Source organism: Eublepharis macularius, chromosome 15 (assembly GCF_028583425.1).
Source record: "Eublepharis macularius isolate TG4126 chromosome 15, MPM_Emac_v1.0, whole genome shotgun sequence".
In the NCBI taxonomy this organism is placed as follows: domain Eukaryota; kingdom Metazoa; phylum Chordata; class Lepidosauria; order Squamata; family Eublepharidae; genus Eublepharis; species Eublepharis macularius.
In genome coordinates, this window is record NC_072804.1 from 34,915,986 (window position 1) to 34,937,300 (window position 21,315).

Below are 21,315 nucleotides of genomic sequence, written 5' to 3' on the forward strand. Positions count from 1 at the left end.
ATATTATTCTTATCCCTTTGAGCGAGAACCCATTAAATAAAGCCCCATATATGCAGTGGAAACCCTTCCAGTGGGAGGGGCATGATCGGTTCAATGTAGGCTTTAGGGATAGGAGAGGGATAGCTTTATCAAAAGCATCTTGCACTGTGACACAAACGAGTTGATATTTGGTGTTTCTCTCCCCACACTGCCCTTCCTAAAATGAGACAGATGAAATGATTGCTTTGGGATATGTGTCCATATATTGACCTGTTGCCCCAATCTTGGGGTCTGTTTCAAGTTCCAGATATCTAGGAGGAAAAGCGGGCAGGAGGATGTAAAGGGTAAGCTGCCAGAAGGGGTTCTCCCCATCTGTTGCCACCATTTTTGCTACCCTTCCTTTTTCCTTTTATATCTGGACAAGGGTTTTTTTTTTGCCATGGGGTGTTTTCAGCCTCTGTGCTTTGTTTATTGGACCTTCAGGGCAACTGGTTGGCTACTGTGTGAAACAGGAAGCCAGACTAGATGGATTACTGCTCTGATTTAGCAGGCCTCTTCTTATGATCAAATTAATCACACCTCTTAGAAACGATGCGAGTTACAATTAGATGTAAAAGACGTGGCTGCCTTAACATCTATGCTAATAAAGTTCTCACTAACATTTTTTGACTTAAACAAAAGAAAATCACTAGTGGCAATATGTGACATCACTTCTGGGAAACCTGGAAGTGATATCATACCTCTGTAGGAATCAACATAGTGTTTCTGCTGGTTTCTAGAGAGGCATGATGTCACGTCCAGGTTTTCCTAAAAGTGACATCATGTTCCTGCCCCAGCCATTATTCTGCTAGTTGCCCGATCAGGTTTGGCAACCCTAATGTCTGACCACACTAGCTGGGAGAAGGTTATCACCTCGTTAACAAGGTACCAAGTATTTTCTAAATGAAGACATGGAACACCAGTGATGTTTGGGCGATGTGGTATTTGGTATTCATGAGCTGAGCAGATCTATGGTGGCACAGACATCATAATCTTCACTCTGCTCATTAAAGTGGTTATTATTGGGTGAACATATGCTGGGCACCAAAACAGGTCTGGGAGAAAGATGGAGCAGGTTCCTGTATATGGGGGTCACTTCCCCCAAAGAATTTTTTTTAAAATGCTTTTCCTCTAAATCAGTGGGAATTAGAGGACCGCTGCCACTAGCATAGTTAAGAGATTTTTTTTAATTCCTCTTTATTTCTTCCAACAATCTATTTCTTTCCCTCTTCTTAGGAATTTGGAGTCAGTTTCTAATCAATTCCATTTTGATCACAAGAGTAATTCGAAGAGAAGAGGGGCAAGAGAGGAGGGTCTACAAAATTTTGGAACTGCACTCTACAGATGATCAGGCAGGATCTTCTCAAATCTTTCGATCCTCCTGCTTGAACACAACACACCCTGTTGTGTATTAACATCAGAAAAAAACTCTCAAGGGCTGCAGTCACAAATAGGTCATAGAGCAACCCCATGTACTGTCACAGAAACCTGCAAAGACAAATCAAAGAGAAATCGAAAGGAACTTCCTCCTTTGAAAGAGAAAAATGAGAGTAAGATGCATCAATGGCTGTATGTAAAATAATGTATTTCAGAAAAAGAAAATCCAGAAAATCCCCAGAACAATGCTAGCTGCCATCAAAGAGAAGGGTACTAGAGTGCAAGGCATCAGTTTTCAGCTGATGGAGCCAGGAGCTAAGCTAAAGGGAAGGAGTCAAATTTGAAATAAGCGCTCCATCATGTCCAATTTGCCCTTGCTAATCCTAGCCTGGAAGGATGAAGTTTTGTCTTCTTATCTGCCTAATCTGTCTGATACTTCTTCAAGGCAGAACATGTGCCTTCTCCTCATTGTTAACAAAAAAAATAACAACAGTCCCTTAATTCTTGTAAAGCTGCCTTGGTCATAGAATACCAATAGCCCTATGACTAATATGACACTGCCTCTAATAAAATGTCTGAAATGGACTTTGGTTAAAAGTAATTGGATTCCATAATAGCTCTTATCATGTTAATGTTGTTTGCTCTGTTCTAGTTAAGGGCGTTAATTTTGCTCTGATATACCCCAATTTCCAAGGGTGCCCACGAGTATTAGGTAAACATTTGTTTCTGGCAGAATGTGTGATGACTTGAGCCAAGGGTTTCTTGGTTGTTATTAATTTTTGTTGCTAATTATTTCCTGCTGTTTAATAACAATTCTTTTTAAAAACCCATAGCGTAGTGTTGAATACATTAATGTCTACAGAATTGGTGGGGTTTTCTTATTTAATTGAGTTACTGATATGATGGTTAATGTTGTATGGAGATTTCCACTGCCCGTTTAGAACTCCCAAACTATCCATGGCAAATGTTTGAATGTTGTTCTGTATCCTCTTTGAAGATATTTTCCTGCTCGACCAAAGAACAGTTCTACCATTAAGCAGTTTGATTTCTGTGTTCATGGGTTGGATTGAAATTCTGCCTCTCCAATGAATGTTGTTAAGTCATTCGTAGCCTCTTTTAATCATTGCGGCTCCCAAGTCCCGACAACTAGTTTGTGGGCTTTGTAGCTCTGTGAAAGGTCTAGAGATTGATTACAAAACAGTTCTGAGTACCCATCTAGAAGTCATTGGAGTTGTTACCTAGGTTGTGGTTGCATGCTATGATCTTATGTTACTTTAGGTTATATATTATGGATTTTGATATTATATCATGGAATAGTTAAAGTGCTGGCTGAAGATGAGAGAGACCTGGGTTCAAATCCCCACTCTGCCACGAAGCTTTCTGCATGACTTGGGACTAGTCGTGCTCTCTCTCAACTTAGTGTAGCTTACCTCAGTGGGTTGCCATGAGGACAAAATGCAGGAAGGACTTCATAAAGATGCAGTAAATAAAATAATACTTTTCTATTGATTCCTTAAACATTGTTGTATTTTTTTATATTGTTGTATTCTATGAAGCAGTCCACTTTGGGTGTTTTTAAGTAGAAAAGACTATAAAAATAACAAATAGTTAAGAAAAGCTTATCTGCTGAATTTCTCAGTGCTGGTCTGATTTTAAAGCACGAGAGGAAGGCCGATAAAGCTCATTGAAGGTGTGGATGTTTGCTGATTATTTAGGGTTTCCTGGTTGTCCCTGGCAACTGGCAGGGGAAAGTCAGTGGGTGAGGAGAATGACTTACCTGCACAAGTGTGTCAGAGCTCTCTCACTGACAACTTAATGACGTCACTTCTGGTAGTCACACCACTACCACAACAGAACCACTCTGGTATTTGGACCAAAACTCTATGGCTTTGGCCCAAATATCAGGGCTTCATCCAGTGATGTGATAACATCACTTCCAGACATGCAGGAAATGATGTCGTTGCATCACAGGGGATCTCACAGTGTCACCAGGAAGGGCCCCAGGACAACTGGGATGTCCTCCTGCCTTTTCTGTTGCTGGCCAGTTGAGCAGTGGTGTGGGGTGCAGTTGGGTGATCATTGGCAACACTGTGATTATTGTTTGAAATCATGAGATTTATATGGTACAGAGCATTTAAAGATTTATATGGTACAGAGCATTTAAAGATCTTGGGTGACCCTTAGCTGCTGAAGATCCTTGATGCTCCACCTCCAAGTTTCTTGAGGCTCTGGAAAAGGACTACAAAAAAAACCCCTCTCAAACAAACCAGCAAACAAAAACCAGGGCTTTGATTTTCGCTACTCTTTTTCAGGTTTACAGGAACCAACCTTCCTGCCCCCGTGATCAGCAGCAAAAACTGGCTTCGACTTCACTTCACGTCTGATGGGAACCACCGGCAAAAGGGGTTCAGTGCTCAGTACCAAGGTATTGGGAAGCCTTTGTTTGCTTATAGCCTCACTGAGTGTCTTCATTCCATAGAAGATCTTTTAGAAATTTATGAACCTTCCCTCTCTCTCCCCTCTCCTTGAGCCCCTTTCCCTGCCTTTGAAACTCCCCGAGACAGGAGACATTTGTGTACACATGCAATTCCTTTCTTCCAATTTCATGCCTGATGGATTGCATTTTGCAGGTTTTTGAAGTGCTGCAAGCAAAGTGTGGTTAATAGAACCGATGATGGTCAGCATCTTGGCCAGCAACACCTCTCCTATATATCTTCAATTCTCTCAGGGCAGTGGTGGTGCAAAACTGTTGTCTGTTTCAAAGTATCTGTCTCCAGTGGTGCTTAAGCATACTGGCAGAAAGGTCAAGAAAATGGTGCTAGAAAAAAGGAAATGCTTGAAAGTGATGCCATCCAACCAGAACACTTAGCCCACCTTTCTGCCAAACAGGATCACCCTGAATGGCATTTCTTTGCACTACATTTCCACTTCCTTCCAATCATTTACAAGGACTTTCTGGTTTATAAATCCAGAGGAGTTAGCCATGTTAGTCTGTAGACGCAAAATAGTAAAGAGTCCAGTAGCACCTTTAAGACTAACCAACTTTATTGTAGCATAAACTTTCAAGAACCACAGTTCATGCGTCTGATGAAGAGAACTGTGGTTCTCGAAAGCTTATGCTACAATAAAGTTGGTTAGTCTTAAAGGTGCTACTGGACTTCTAGTTTATAAAAGCATGGCCCTTCTGTTTGAATGAGTTGTTTTGTTTTCTGAGGCTGCGTCTGTTCAGCTGGTGCAAAGACTTTGCACAGGTAAGACAGGGTAGAATGAGGCAGGGTTTGGATTCAGGTTCCTTTCCCCTCCCAGTTCCCTATCTCATGCCTGCAGCTCAGAGTGTTCTGAGACTGGGCAGGTTGAGGTCCACTGAAATGCTTCCTTTTTTCTGCCTGAAATTTGTGAGGGAGGATTCTTTAGTGAGGGGTGCAGTCTCTGAGAATTTCATCCTTGCTTGATGGTGGAATGTAACATGTGAAAATGTGTTTCACTCTGTAACCAATGGAAACAGCTGTCAGATTGATTCCCTAATATACAGAGTTTTAATTTCACTATTTAAAAAGCCAGCTAGAGTTTGTTTGTTTGTTTACATGCCCCAGTCGAGAGCCTAGAATGCAGGGCTGGAAAAATTCAAGATGTTTCATTGACTTGAGGCAGTATTCCAACACCTGGGATTGGCTTTGGTGCTTAGAAATTTGCAGAGTTGTTGTTCCGCATAGCTACAATGAATGGGTGCAGAGTTAATAAGGGAAAAGGGAACATCACTTCAAAGATCAAATATTCTGAACAGAAGCAAAGTAGACCGATTGTTGCTGCTTGCCCATGTGTCTCTGATTTGCCTGGAGTTTTTCAGGGCCTAGCAGGCTTCCCACACTAAGATAGAAAAAGAGAACTGTCATGTCAGCTCAATGATGGGTACACTTCCATGGATCATGCATATAGTACATGGAGTGCATGTTTGTGACTCACCTTTAGAATGCAATCCTTATACCAGTTTAGTCCTAATGTTCACTTGAGCAATTACCATGCACCACAGATGTTGCTAAGTTTTTTTAAAAATGTGGAGACACGAGTACCGACTTGCTATTAAAACATACCTGGATGAATCATGCCTTTTTGGTAAAAAGAGACAAGTAAAGATTAATGTTGTAATTTCCTCCCTGATTAGGGAAATGTCAGAGGCTCCTGATCCCGTGAGCCTGGTGAAACCCATTTTGCTAGACATAATAAGCTCAGCATTTATATGTTGAGGGTTTTAAAAGAGGAATTTCCAAGAAACCATCCCTTGTTCATTTGAGACGATTTCTTTTGTTACTTAGAAAAGAAATGGAGGTTTATGTTGGACGATCAACACTTGATATGGGCAAAATACAAACAGCGAGACAGGCTAGACTTTATGCAGGAGAGGTGTGAACAGTGAAGATCTATTTTCTAACTGAAAGAAAAAAAGCTGTATCAGAGGCTGCTATTGGGAAAATAAGTTTGAGAGCCTGGTTCCTTTCTGTGACTTGTTCAAAAATAGTTGTTGTTTTTCCCCGCTTGTATGCCAAAAATACAAGGACCTTGTATATTTTCCAGCATGGACTTTTGTGTGATTCTGAATAGAAAAATAATGAAAGGAAAAGACCTCCCCCACCCCCAATCTTGTGTTCCTAAGTCCTAATATTTATTTACTATCCTACTTTTGCCAGCAAGAAACCATTGGTAGGTTGTTCAGATACAGCATGTCTCCTAAGCTGGATCCAGCCAGTTTTTTTTCTATTCATCTCCTTACTAAAGCCTGTGCTCCCATTCTACTGCCATCTGTTTTTAGAAACGTAGAAACATAGAGCTGGAAGAGATCCCAAGGGTCATCTAGTCCAACCCCCTGCACAATGCAGGAAATTCACAGCAATCTCCCCTCCCCCTCACTTCCTCCAAGTGATAACAGATCACATGGGAAATCTTGGGAATGGATTATATGACCCATTAATCACATAGGGTCCACACACATACATACCCTGCCCCAGGCCAGCTTACGCTTTTGTGGACTTTTGGTGCTTTGACCTAGCCTGCTATGAACTAATACTTAATAAACGGTTTCATGTGGGGAGCCATCTTGATCTACAGTAGAAGAGCAAAATTCAAGTCCAGTAGCATCTTAAAAACCAACAAAATTTCCCGGGTATAAGCTTTCAAGAATCAAAGCTCTCTTCATAAGATGCAAAGAGCAAGAAGTTAGAAGAGGTTATCTGATGAAGGGAGCTAGGATTCTCAGAAGCTTATGCCCTGGAAGTCTTTAAGATGCTACTGGACTTGAATCTTACTTTTTACAGGTTTTAAATCCAGTTCTTTTGCTATGACCGGGGCCGTTTCCACCTGCTCTTATAAGGATGGCTCACTCATGGAATGTTGGTAGCTTTCCCCCCCTGCTCTGTTTGAGAAACGGTTGCCGGCTGTTTGGCTTCTGGTTTTTTTCGGTGCCATTTCTGGGAATGCACTTTCCATGGTCCTTGAAAAGGCACGAAAAAACGGAAGCCGAACAGCCCACAACCATTTTGTAAATGGAGATGTTGCCAGTGTTCCATGAGTGAGCCATCCCTATAAGGGCTGTTTCCACAGCCCTGGTTCACTCATGACTGCCAAGCTGTAGTCTGGCTGTTGCAGTCACACTTTTATCTCCTTGGTCTTCTTCCTCCCCCTTGTGCTCTGATTCCCTCCCGGAATTTTTGTTCCTTGACAAACTACCTCTTGAAGCTCAGCCCAATTCTAATTAAGGGAGAAAGTGGCTTTCTCAATAGGATGCCTAGTTTGAGATAATGGGACATGCAGAAGAAGGCATGTGCAAGCTGAAGTCACTCTGCTGTACATGTATATTTGCCTCACACAGAGTGGGAGATGCATCAGGACTCAAAAACTGGAAGTGTGTAGAAGGGACAGAATGATTTCAATGCATATGCATTCCTGCATTTGTGAACTGGATCCCCCAGACACAGTCCCTTCCCCAGAATTTAACGTGATTTATATCAAATAGGTTTCTTCAGAGATCTTCGTTTTTGCTAATCTCTGTTCTCTTGGATTTCCTTTCCAGTCAAAAAGCAGATGGAAATGAAGTCCAGGGGAGTAAAACTGATGCCAAGTAAAGACACAAACCAGAAGACATCTGTGTGTAAGTTTCACCCACAGCTGCACGCCCGATGAGACCTAGCGCCTTGAACATTCCATACAAATGTAGATCAGTCTCTGGAACGTTGCCACTCTTTTTTCAAAATTTTAATGCTTGTTTCCCCCACCTCTTTCCCTGCATTACCGCCTCACCTCTTCCTTCCAGTGCTCTGTTTGCAAACACGTACTAACTCTGTAAAGACAGAGGGGGGAGGCAAAGGAAGGGGCTGCGTGATGTACTCAGCAATTCTTCGTTATTGTCAAAACACAAGGCGTTGGGTGACTCAGTATCTGTGCTTTTCTTCTCATCATCTGTGGAGTCATCAAGACGCAAACACATTTCTGATAACTAAATGTATTTGTCTGGCACAAATGTAAGAGGACTCAAACTGGCCGCTGAAAAGCTGGTAACAAAGAAGCCACAGTAACTTCAGTAATAATCTGAAATAAGATCTCTACTTTCTCCCTTTCCCCGTTATTGAATTTTACTGTGCTTATCTGCTGGAAATCTTCCTAAGGAAAGAGCTACTGGCTAAAATGAAAAGACAGCAGGGAAGACCATTATAGTTTTTCATCGTATTTGTTCTGACTCCAGATGTTTTGTTTTTTCCTGTTAACCTTTGTTCAAGACAAATCTAGGATAGGTCTAATTCTTTGCTGCAGTTGGCGATCTCCGACTTACTGAAGTGGTCCTTTGGTAAGCAGTTCTGCCATAGAGTTATGCAGGCAGTGTTGGAGCAGGATTTGAAATAGGTTTTTGCATCGGGGTGTGAATACAGCCGCAAACAGGTGCCAGGTGGTAGCATAGATGCCAAGGGGTGGCAAAGCCCAGAAGACAGAGGGCCTGGCACCTGGTGAGGGACCTATCACAGAATGTTGGTATGTTCCAAGCCACACATCCTGCTATGATGGAGGCAGCTGTTTGCAGATGGGTGCTCCCTACAGACAAAAAATTGGCCTCCTGGGCTTTCCCAAAGTACCTCCTACTCCACTGAGACAGAGGAAAGCAAGAATTGTCTCTTTTCTCAAGTGACAAAAAGAGGTGAATGCCAGGAAATGGAATCGCCATTGTAGAGCACTGCTTTCTGCAGAGGTGATCTACCACTGTGTGTGATGCCTTTGTACGGAATGGAAGGTGACTAACAGTGCAATCCTAAAAAGAGTTACACCAGTCTAAGCCCACTGATTTCAATGGGCTTAGACTGGAGTAACTCTACTTAGGATTGCAGTGTTAATGCCATTTGGATAGTTTAGTAGCCTTGGAAAATGTGGGCAGGTTGGACATAGTATGTCAGGCATTCCTTACAGACAAAGAGAGAATAGAAAAAGAAGGGGCTGGCTCCTGGTGTTTGAGTAGCAGTTTTGCTTTTTTGCTCAATTCTGGCATTAGATAGGATGGAAGATGAAGTGTGAAATGTGAATTTTCAGTTCTCAGATTTCCCCCAAACATATTTAAGGAGCACCAGAGAGATTCTCAAAGTGGAGGACGTTTCCTACAACGACCAAGTTAGTTTTCTAGGCCAGAGGCAAACTTCCTTGGTTGGAGATTCTGCCATTACCCCATTTGTTCCAAAGTGATTTGTTAGCTGTTGCTCACTTCATCTAGGTGGAAGGCAGATCTCTTTCAAGATGAATGGGAAGGAACAAGTTCGGGCTGGGATAAGCTGCAGTTTGTTGGAAAGCCTAGTTCTTCAGTGTAAGATCATCTCAAATAACACCATGGTTTACATGTCAGAAAGGGACAAGGTTTCACTTGTAGGATATATTTTATTGCTCCCTTCCCCAAGATACCAGTAGGGATTCCAAAGCTGTGTAATTCTTAACAGGTCTGTAAGACTAAAGACTTGTATGGACCCTACCTACAAACACGGTTGTCAAGTTAGATTCTCAGTTGTGTGCGTCTCCAGGGGCTTCATGGGCTCTGTCCTGGGCAAACCAGAAGAATCAAGGTGTCAAGCTGATCTTTCTAAAGGTGCATAACTAGACAAAAAGGGAGATGTATAGTACTTTCTAACCATCCCACTCAGTTTGGAAGAGTGTGTTGGGGGGTGGGGGGTGGCATTGCTAGACTAGAAGTCAAATTGACAATGTATCTAAACAGTTGACTTTAGGGGACACACAACACTCCCAACATCCTACTTGGACTGGAATTGATGCTGCTGCGTGCAAGCAGTGGGGAAATGTTGTGCTTTCTGTGTATATTTTGTGTCCTTGGGATGCTTCCCCCCCCTCCCCCAAGGACTTTTGGGGTACTTTTTCCTCTTGGTTTCCTTTGCTTGATTTGGTCCACAAGCGATGCGTCTCCTGCTCACCACTGTTGTGAATTGAAGCCACGTTTAACATGTGAGATTCTTACTCTAGTGTAGTACATCCTTGAGGCTGGGCTAGTGGAAGAGAAAGGGCCAGGGGAGGTTCTCATCCTAAACTAGTTGCCAGTAGCAAATATTTCTGCAGATGGCCCTTCTGGTTGGAGGCTAGGGGACTTACAGTGCAATCCTATGCAGAGTTACTCTGGTCTAAGCCCATTGAAATCAATGGGCTTAGACTGGAGTAACTCTGCATAGGATTGCTCTGTTAATTCTTCTAAAGTTTGTCCAAGCGCCTCTTCAGGGCAACCACACCTCAACGCCAAGCATGACTTCTTCTGTCATATGTTTCCTACTACAAGCAGGAACCAAGCGTACAGCAAGTGGATATCGGGCCTTCTTATCTCTGTCTTTTGAGCCTGGTTCATTAGGGTTCCATTGTCTCTGCAGCTGTGCCCCCTTCTGCAAGAACTTCGTGGACAGGGAACAGACTTCTGAAATGGTCCTGTGTTGGTCCCCCTCCCTGCTGGCTCTTGTCTGTCCAAGGACAGGAAGGGAAGAAGTAATTGGGTGTCCTGCCTCTGATCTGGGCCGGTCCATTGCAAGAGACAGCACTCTTTAAAGGCAACATTTGCCCTAGTTGTTTTGAATTCACATGTTCAGGGACTGAGTCTTGTCGCTGAAAATGGGAGAAACCCTGAGAAGGTTTGGTTTAAGTGAGTTTCTGAACTTGCCTGCTGGCCGACTATATTTTGGACATGCTCTGCACTGTAGATTGTGTGCGGCTGGAGTTTTCACTGTCTTTGGTGCATATGTATTGTGGGAAGGCCCTATGCTACCTTGGCCTTTAATTGAAGTCGGATGATCTTGGCCTTTCATCCTCCTTTAGATCCGTAGTACAAGGTCAGCAACAGTGTATTGCTTTCAGATCGCAGAAACCAAGAAGCAGCTGTGATTTTCTTGTCTGCATGAAGACTGGGTGGAATTTTGTGTGCATTTGGAATGTGAGGGAAATTCAGCATGAAGGATGTGACATTCTGATTTGGTCCCCACAAGACTGCTTTTCAAATTCATCTTTGAGAGGTTCTTAAACAGCTGTGTTTTAATGAATTTTAAAATAATTTTAAACAAAAATCGCCAAATCTAGTATTCTGACATGTTCCACCTTCCCCTAAAACTCTGTAAATCAAACAGCATTTATTTATTTTACGTTATTTATAGCCCACCTTTCTCACTGAGACTGAAGGTGGATCACATAGTATAAGTCAATATGATAAATGACTGGGGAATTCAGTGAACAGTATAGCAGGGTAAGGGTAGCTGACATTTGAAGACGAGCAGAAATCCAACAGAGACTTGAAAAACAGTGCTGAAGCAAAGCATAAGGAGATTGATATGACATATTAATATTAAACAGTGCTGAACTATCTAGTAGGAGCAAACTTACAGCAACAGACAGTATGCAGTAGTATAGTAAACAGACCCTATCTCTGTACCAACTCATCTCTCTGAACCATTTCCTTACAACACAGTCCTACATCCATACATGATTTAAAATACTGGGATTAAAAAATAATAATATTTTTTCCCCTTTCAGCTCTAGCCCTGACAACTTCTATAGCTAACATTAGCCAGCATCCAGAGATCCATGCAATATTGGTTTCATGAATTCAAGGAGAGGAAGTTGCCTTCTGTTTCTCAAACAGTGCCTCCCCTTTCTGTAGGATGAGCCATTTTTGAAGTGGAAGAGTTTGTGGTATAAGCGGAAGATGTATGAAAAGCCTAGCAAGCATCTGCTATCCCACCATGTTCTGACATCTGAGGTCACCTCACAGCAGCCAATCAACAATGGAAGGTAGAAGCAGTAGTTCAAATGAAGGAGCAATTACAGCTGTTACAGGACTGTCAGAACCCCTGGAAATTTGGGGGAATTTAAAGGGGCAGTGCTTGCTTAGGAACAGGCAAGGCAAGCTAGGTGGGCAACAAGCGTTCCTTGGGCGACAGGTGGACTGATTCACATTCTTCACCTGAAAGGTCTGAGCTTTCCCTCTCAAGGTTTGAAGTTGGTATGGTTGTCTTCCTCGTGCCGGTAGGTTCATTGTCCTTGGGAATCTTTGGGCAGATGTTCAACATGCTTGAGATCGCTATCAGAAGAGCCTAGAGATTGGGTCTCACCAACAAGCTCTTTGGATCCCAGAACACTGGGTCAGATCCTATGACTTGTTTCCAAGAGAAAAAAGCCCTCCTTCAACAGAAAGATGTTCCTTCATCTTCTTCATCAGAAAAAATAGTTGTCTTTTGGTGGCCGTCTTTCCTCTGTTGAAGGAAGACTTAGAATAATGTCACAGGATCCAGTTTAATGAAAGAAAGTCATAGGATTCAACCCATTGTGTTTATCCATGCCTGGTTGTGTAGACGATCCCAAAAGCACCATTGGTTTTACATTTACAGAAGAAAAAAAATGGGTACAGGACACCTCCAAATAGTATATCAAATTTGTGGTATGAATTTCCTCTGGGAATTAGCTGTCACGTCCCTTTGAGTTTTTAAAATGCTTCGTTGTACAAGCCACCAGATTTTTGAAAACCACTTAGGAAAAGGGGGTCAAAAGTAACTATGATTTAGCTTCTTGACTGGATTATCTAAAAATACTGCTTCTCTAGACAATAAAAAAATCCTCATTTATCTTACCTATGATGTTAAAAACAATCCTCGGTTGAATACAATCTTGCCCTCTCCTGTAAAATAAAAACAAAATATATAGATCAGCAGACAGTCTTTTATTAATGTTGCATGTGGGAAGGAGGGAGGTTTGATGTGGTGTTGGCTGGCCTTTTGGTAGCTCCAGTAAGTTATCATGGCAAACAATGAAACTACAATTGGTTGGTTTTGAATGGAACCATGATTTGGCAGATTTAAAAAGAAATAAAAAGGAGAAAAATATGGGGAAGGCATTTCCAAACAATGGACTTCATTTACATCATGCCAGGCGAGCCCCCAAGCATGGACCAGTCAGAAGAACCTTCTAAGAAGTCCTCTAGCTCCTCATGTTTTGGATTCGTTGAAGAACTGCTTTGCCCATTTTTCCAGTTTGAAGTGAAGTGTACCGTGCCAGGGTTTCTTTCTTCTTGATCTCACCCAATTCCCTCTTCACTACAGCCCCGGATCCCTGTGCCTTTTGTCCCTGTAGGTCCCATGATCTCCAGTGTGCCTTTTCAGTAGGACATCCCTTTCACTGGCTGGTAGGAACTCATCCAGTGTTTTGGTGCACAGCAATATGTGATCTATGTGTAGTAGCCACATGGTGTTCATTTTTAGAAGGCGGGATATATCCACCTCCACATTAAAAATAGGGCATGTGGGTGTGGAGGTTAAACTGGCCACACATTAACTCCTGGCACATTTCCTGTGGCACGTAGACAAGAAAATAGATTGTGGAATCTTCCATTCATACAACCTGCATGCAGGGAGAGCTGATACTATGTTCCTGGAAAGCTGTGATGCATGAATTAATCTACAGGTTAGTTGCATGGATGAATTCTTTCAGCATTCCAGGTTGGAAGCGGATCTCTGCTCCCAATGCAAAATGGAAGTGTGTGCGTGCATGCGTGTGTGTGTGTGTGAGTGAGTGAGTGAGTGAGAGAGAGAGAGAGAGAGAGAGAGAGAGAGAGTCTAGGTGGGAAGATCTGTGTGGAGGTTGGAAGAGGAGCAAAAATACCATTTTAGAGTATCTGTTTTAAAAGGAGTGCCACCTTCTATGTGTCGTATAATGCCTGAAAGATGGCATTGAGTTGTCTAGATCTTTTTAAAAGTGTATTTCTGCATAAAAGTTGTGCATCTTACATATTTTGAAAGTGTGCAAATGCAAGGAGAAATGATGTAATATTGCTTAAACATGCACCCCAACCAAAGCAACAGTATGAGAGATGCTTCACACATTACATTTCTTGGGTATAAACCTAAAATATTTCACACTTCAAAATGTCATCAATTTGACAAACACGTGCCTTTGCAAGCACTTGCAAACTAAATTAGTGGGGGTGCCAAGACTCACTACGATTCCTCGTGGACATTGGACTCTCAGTGGCCAGTCTGAGCATGTCCTCGCATGATGTGTGAAACAGCTCTGATGCACCTGTTGGTAGAGGAGCCTTGCATTTCATCACAGCACCATTGGCGTCTCAAGTGTTCTTCTAGGTTCTGTTCTAATATGGGTAGATACTAAAGTGCAATTGATTCTGTGCCAATAACGTGCATTAATTTAGTCAGCCGAGACACAGCAAGAATGAGGCACCCTCGCTGTATTTCATGCTCTCTTGCTTTTACATTCATCGCTAAGAACTTTGACATTTCCCTCCCCACTTCTTACCCCATTTGATTCAACATGACAAAATTGAGATGCGTCATTTTCAACAATTTCATGGCGGGAAAAGGGGGGAAATCTTGGCTGCTGCTCTTTGTTCTGCATGAGATCTAGAGATGGTTTTGTTTGGGGAAGTCATGTTTTGTTTTTTCTCTTACATACTTGAGACTGAACGATTTCCTCCAGAACTCATTTCATTCCGGATGGAGCCATGCCGTTTTTAATATTTATTTCATATGTTTGCGCAGGATGGTGAAAACGGTGATGGGTGGCTGGGTGGGTTCAGTCTTGGAGCCCAGTGGCTTTGCTAGTGAGTGGTTTCTCTAGGTTTTCCATATTCTGTCTAAATTACCACCTTCGAAACTGCCAAGCTGCCATCTCTCCTATTTTCTCCATCTCCCTACATACTTTCGGTATCACATTATACAATTTTTTTTTAAATTTAGTTGTGTCTTTCATTAGCATCTGCCAGAAGATGGTTGAGCTTTATAAATATTCAAAATCGCTCTATGGGTGTCCTTTTAAAATAGCCATCTTTGGAAATGTGCCCTTTAATTTGGGCAAATGTTTGTGAAATGCAACAATATACTTAACCGTCTGCTTCCATTGTGGCTCAGCGTGGGGGGGTGAGGGGGAGTGGGCAGGAACTGTGTTGCCAGTGCGAATTGTGGGGACTGCTAAATTGAGCTGAAATGCTTTCCTTTGCACAGATTCCTTAAGAAGGCATTTTTAAAAAAATATACACACAAGCCAAATGCATTTCCAACCTGTAATTTACCCATTTTCTCTCTACATTTTCCAACTCCAAGACAGTTGATGTAAAAAAAAAAGTTTTTGTGTTCTATTCTATCTCTGTATGTGCTGTTTTTTTTTTGCTTTGTAGTAACACAGGTTGGTGTGTCCCAGGGGCACAACATTTGTCCGGACCCTGGGATTCCAGACAGAGGCAAAAGAATAGGCAATGATTTCCGGTAAGAAGCCATTTTTATTCCCGCACCCTTCACAGTGTCTGTGCATTTTCCCCCTCTCTTCACCTCTCCCCCCATTTCCTCTCAGTCTTCAGTGGTCAAAGTAAATTTATTTGTCACCATTTTTTATCCCACCATTCCTCTAAGGAGTTCTGGTGCTGTAGACGCCTTTTCATTTTATCCTCACTACAACTCTGTGAGGTAGTTTACACTGAGGGAGCGTGATTAGTCCAACATCACAGTCTAAATTGCATAGTATAATGGAGATTTGACCTTGGGTCTTCTCTTTCCTAGCGCTGCATGCTAACCTCTGCATCTCACCTATTCTCAGTGCATCTTTCCTTCTTCCTCTGACTGAAAATTCCCCATTTTTAACCTATCTCTGATACCCATTTGATACCATGTTTCTTTTGTTATCTCGCCCCAATGAAGTCCCGTACCAGTAACCTAACCTGTTCTAAAGGAAGAGGGCCAAAGTTCCATAGCTCAGTCCTGCTTGTAGATCTCCAAGGTCTTGAGGAAGGAAAGATCCAACCATCGTCCATTTTGTTCCTTGAAGTCCTTTTAATTGGAGATACTGGGGATCTGATCCAGGGATCTGCTGTATACAAAGCAGATGCCCTGCCAGTGAGACACATTCCCTCCCTGAAGCACATGTGAGGTTTGGCCTGCTGAGATAATGAAGCTGCCAGAATAATATGTGCCGTTGTGTACTGGGGAGAGATGCCACATTGTTATGGTCTGCAGGCCCTCTTGTTAGATGTCTGAAAATAGCGACTACACGATAGTCTCATTTACTTTGGAGGGTATGTCCTGTTGATCTAAACTGCTTAGGATTGGTATCCTCACTCCGTCTTCAGCATCACATATCTGTAGGTTGGCTGAAGGCCGGAAGTGTGACCATCCCAAATGATCCTTCTTGAATCTTGGCGTTCTCTATGGAATGGTCACAGTTAGGGTTCCCACTGCCAGCCTTCAGGCGGTAGCTGGAGATCTCCCGGAATTACAGCTGATCTCTAAGCAACAGAGACCAGTTCCCTTAGAGAAAATGGCCACTCTGAAGGGTGAACTCTATGACATTATACCCCACTGAGGCCCCTCCCCAAACCCCGCCCTCTCCAGGCTCCACCCTCCCAAATCTCCAGGAATTTCCTAACTTGGACGTGGTAATCCTAGTCACAGTGTTGGAGTTTACACCATCCATTCCATCTCTCCCTTCTAACATCTGAGGCCAAAGATGCTGACCAAAACCAAAGAGTGTTTTAAAAGAAATTCTTCCAGTGTCCATGTATGGGATATTTTACCCCACGCTGAACAACCATGGACCCATACAGCAGTCTTAGTTGCACAGGGATGTCTTAGGAGAATCTATTTACATGTGTATCCTCCCTTCTCTTAAGTCAGCATGTTCTTCAAGCCTCCTCTTCCCAGGGAACTCTTTCCGCATTGATTTGTCTGCCAGTGTCCTCCTTGTGTCAGTGAGAACTCTGGGATATTTTCAGGCCCCCTTTGTCTGGCTTCATAAAGCACCATCCGTCCCTTTTGAGCTTTCCTGTTGCCCCACGTGAACTGAAAACGCTGCTCCCTCAAAATGGAAACACTCTAGAATATTCCCAACTCTCTCCTACAGCTGTTTTGGTTCTAAAGTTTCCCTTCTGCAAGCAGGAGACACTGGCCGATTCCAGACGGCCCTCTGCATTCCGAAACATCGCGCGTCGTCGCATGAAATATCACATTTTCTTGCGTGAGTTTTGCGCTACCTCGCGCAAAACTCGCGCGAGAAAACGCGATATATCGATATCGCGTTTTCTGCGCGACGACGCGCGACGTTTCGGAATGCAGAGGGCCGTCTGGAGTCGGCCACTCTCTAGAAATTAGGCCAATGTGAATGAACTCTGCAGTTGAGGGAGGAATTTTGCTTGGGTCCCTCATCTGCTTTAATTTATTGGCTGGATAATGACAATGTAATTTATTTCTTCCAGTCCACTCCCAACAAAGTTACACATGTTCTCGTGCATTTGATTCCCATACGTGTGAACTGAACTACTACAAACAAAGCTTTTGTGTTGCCTCATAGAATGAAGTTTTTCCCTCCAGTTGAGTCAGTTCGCACATTGGGCAGTGCGAGTCATCCTTGTGTCCTGAGCAGGGCTTTTTTTCTGGGAAAAGTGGTGGCGGAACTCAGTGGGTTGTCCTCGGAGAAAATGGTCACATGGCTGGTGGCCCCGCCCCCTGATCTCCAGACAGAGGGGAGCTTAGATTTCCCTATGCGCCAGTGGCGCAGAGGGCAATCGAAACTCCCCTCTGTCTGGAGATCAGGGGGCGGGGCCACCAGCCATGTGACCATTTTCAAGAGGTTCCGGAACTCCGTTCCCCTGTGTTCCTGCTGAGAAAAAGCCCTGGTCCTGAGAAACATACACAAGTGTGAAACAGCCCAACTGAGCTGTTTCTTATGCGTGAAAGCTTCCAGCTGTCCTCTCATAGACATGTCTTCCCTTCTGCTTAAAGGAAGCAGATGGAGTTCGTGTTGAATACAGGGGTAGATCGATATTTAATATTAGTTCTCTGGCATTCTGCTTGCTAAAATGTGTTCTGATTGTCACTCCAGACTATCTAATCTGTCCTGAAACTGGAGACCAGGGGGCATAGGGGTGAGTCCAGTGGGGGACAGAGGCAGGGAATACACCCCTTGATGTTGTTTTCAAATTCCTAACAACCCAAATCTTGTGGCATACATAAGACCATAAGAAGAGCCATGCTGGAGCAGACTAGTTGTCCATCTAGTCCAACATCCTGTCTTGCACAATGAAACACCTAAAGCTGTCTCATAACAGCTCACATATCCAGAAAATTGATGCTGGCAGCCATTCTTCCAGGCCCCAGTCAGAAAAGTTTGTGTTGACTTATTTTATTTGTATCCTTCTTTTTTTCCCTTGGAATTTTGGCAGCGTAGATAAAATGCCTAGGATTTCTCCAACTCCCACCTCGAAACTCACCAGACCTAGATCCGCTCAGCTGGTGATGTCTTCCACTCAGTTCTGCCCCTAAAGCTTTATCACCTTCTGTTGAGCCAAAACAAATGCTTTGGATGCTGCAAAACGGTTGCCTTGGTGTTGCTGAGAAAGACCAGGGTGGTGTGGTGGATTTATCCCACTGTTCAAATGAGGATGAAAGTGCTCTTCAGAAATTCCCAGAGGCTGATCTGAATAAGCCCACTGATTAAACCATGCATGGTACAAATTATAAATACAAAATATAATTACTATGACATTAATTTTATTTTAAAAATGGTTTGAGGTTAGCAACTTAAAATTTCTCAGGACGGTTTTGCACCTTCGATTTTTCAAGGGTGCAAATGATTTGCATGCTTAGCTATCCGTGGAAATGTACATATGCGTTTGCTTCTTTTGATAAATGTATTTTCCACCATTTAGCCTATCGGCTTTCAAGACAGCATACAATTAAAGCAGTCTTCAATAAATCAGAATGACTTTTTAACAGCATAGCATCATGAAATGTGAATGTGCAATTTAAGTAACTTCCATCCTCAAAGAAATCCGTTTTCTTATATTGCTCAGCGCCTTCTCTGGATTTCATTGGATGTTCTCCCATGTCTTCCCTGACTCCATGTTCTTTTCTGGCCTTAGTTTTAACCCATGAATTCTTGTGTTGCTTACAACTGATGGATCTTTGAGATTAACTGACTCTTTCATATGGCTCTTTGAGTGTTCCCTCAGTTATACCCCCATAATAACGTTACTGTCTTTGGCTCAGGCTCAGAAAAACAGAGCACAAAGACAGGCATTCTCAGTGGCTCTCTCCTCCTCTTGAATATGGAACTACTTCCCACTGTGGCCTCAACAACTCTGAGCTGTGTACCTTCTACAACTGTTGTAAGATCTAGCTGTTTGGCTGGTCTTTGGGGACTCAGGGGTTCTCAAAAGAGGCTGAAAAAATTTGCTAACATATTTGGTTAAGAGTTATTGTTCTGTTGATCTGCTTTCTTCATCCATCCAATAGGGAGTTAGTTGTGAGGTTAACTGTGAAATCCTAAACAGAGTTACGTCAGTCCAAGCCCATTGACTTCAATGGGCTTAGACTGGAGTAACTCTGCTTAGGATTTCACAAATTGCCAGTTTGCAAACAGAATCCCTTAGTTCTTTGCATGGACTCAGATTGCAAGGCTATCCCTTCTATCTTGCAGGTTGGGATCCAGCGTCCAGTTCACCTGCAACGAAGGCTATGATTTGCAGGGCTCCAAAAGCATCACCTGTAAGAAGCTGAGTGATATGATAGCCGCTTGGAGCGACCAGAGACCAGTGTGCAGAGGTGAGGCGAGTAACTGTATGAGGCTCAGAGCTTCAGACTGGGCAGGAAATTAGTTTCAATTTCCACCTTCTTGGGGGGTTCATTATAAGCAAGGAAAGACGGAAAAATTATGATGCTGTGAACTATATAACCCTCACCCGATAGGGGTCCCTTTTGAGGATAGCTTCCAACACCTCCTTGCTGAGCGCCTTGGTTGGCCATTAACTCAGTAATGCCTGTCGGCTACAAGGGGACTGAAGTTGCTTCTCTTTGTTTTTACCTCTGAGCTCATCTCTTCTTCTTCTTTATATGAAAATGGCAACTTTCCCATAATAGGGGCAGCCGGTCGCCAGGGGTGGCATAAACTCCTCTTACAACCCTTTTCATGTGCCTCGATGAAGTCAGTCAAACCTTCCACCTTGATCTGAGATGGGTGCAAAAGGGCTTGCAAAGCATTTCAAATGTTAGCCCCCATGTCAAATGTCTGGGTATCCCACTGCTTCTGTTTTCTCAGCTTTGGTTTTAAGTCCTCACAAGATCAACACAGGCAGCGGGGCATGGTGGCATTCAAGATTCGAAAAGGGTCAAGGGTGTGATCACCAGAGTCCTTGAATAAAAAAGCAAAGGAAGGTGGTGTCATCGACAACCGACTAAGAAAGCTGGAGGAATTCAGTGGTTAAAGTCACTTTCATAGAACAAACTTGGATGCAGGGCTGCAGAGAGGTAACCCGGAACGAAACATAATCTTGGGTCCCGCCTATTGTACCCTCCCCAGCTGTCAGCTGGTAGTGTAGCTCATTTAAATACATAGGCTTGGACTTGGTGTTCTCATTCCTCATGCGTTTCTCTCTAGCCATAGTGTAGCTTGCTTCCTTTGCTACTAGTACTTCTGATGGCACAAGAGCAATGGTTTTCAAGGAGCCTTGCACAAATACAAGTGCTACAAGCAGAGTAACTGAGCTGTGAAATGCTGGTCAGAGGATCCAAGTCTTGGAAGATTGACACAACACATAGTTTAGAATGTCTTGTTTGCCCTGACCTGGATAGCCGAGGTGAGCCTGATCTCATCAGATCTCAGAAGCTAAGCAGGGTCCGCCTTGGTTAGTAATTGGATGGGAGACCTCCAGCAAAGTCCAAGGTTGCAGAGGCAGGCAGTGGCAAACCATCTCTGCTAGTCTCTTGCCATGAAGTCCTCGCCAGGGGTCACCATAAGTCAGCTATGACTTGACAGCACTCTCCACCACCACCACGTGTATTGTTTAACAATGATAAATTCATTAAATACTTGAATGTCGATTCACTAGATTGGTCAAGCAGGGTTCCTATTTGACTCTATAAGCTGTGGCCTTGAAGGTTGACCATCAGATGTGTGCAGATGTCTGTCCATTAACCTTAGGCAATATGGTCCAATATGTTGGGAGCCCTTGAGTGAGGGGCCTCCCTTTGCATCCCCCTTTACTTTAAAGTGCTGTTTGGATTTCCTGTTTCACCATGGCAACGGCCTTCTCATTGGCCCACTAGAAGATGCTACAATATGAGTCGCAAGATTGCCAGACAGTACCTGGCTATCAATTAGAGGGTTGTGGGGAGAGGGGCAGCTTCCTGGGAGAAAGAATAAAAAATTGGTCTCATCTACATATAAGAAATTCTTCTCATAAAGCTCTGGTGATTTCTAGAGCTACCTGGAAGTATGGTAAGAACTTCCATCTTTACCGTAGAACGCTTCCTAGAGCTACCCCCTGTTACTTCTGGGTAGCTCAAGGAATCGCTAGAATTCTATTATAAGAACTTCCCTTTTCTTTTGGCAGTCCTAAATATGACCGATCATAGCAAAATG

At 43.2% G+C, this 21,315-nt stretch overlaps 1 protein-coding gene across 1 annotated transcript in view; it reads left to right on the forward strand.

Annotated features, from left to right (window-relative positions):
- The window catches only part of CSMD2 (CUB and Sushi multiple domains 2), a 490,403-nt gene that overhangs the window by 212,950 nt on the left and 256,138 nt on the right, over positions 1-21,315 (forward strand). The window contains exons 4-7 of the mRNA XM_054999125.1: positions 3,708-3,820; positions 7,460-7,537; positions 15,086-15,173; positions 19,375-19,499. Of these exons, the coding sequence (XP_054855100.1) occupies positions 3,708-3,820; positions 7,460-7,537; positions 15,086-15,173; positions 19,375-19,499 (404 nt within the window). The remainder of the gene's footprint in view (positions 1-3,707; positions 3,821-7,459; positions 7,538-15,085; positions 15,174-19,374; positions 19,500-21,315) is intronic.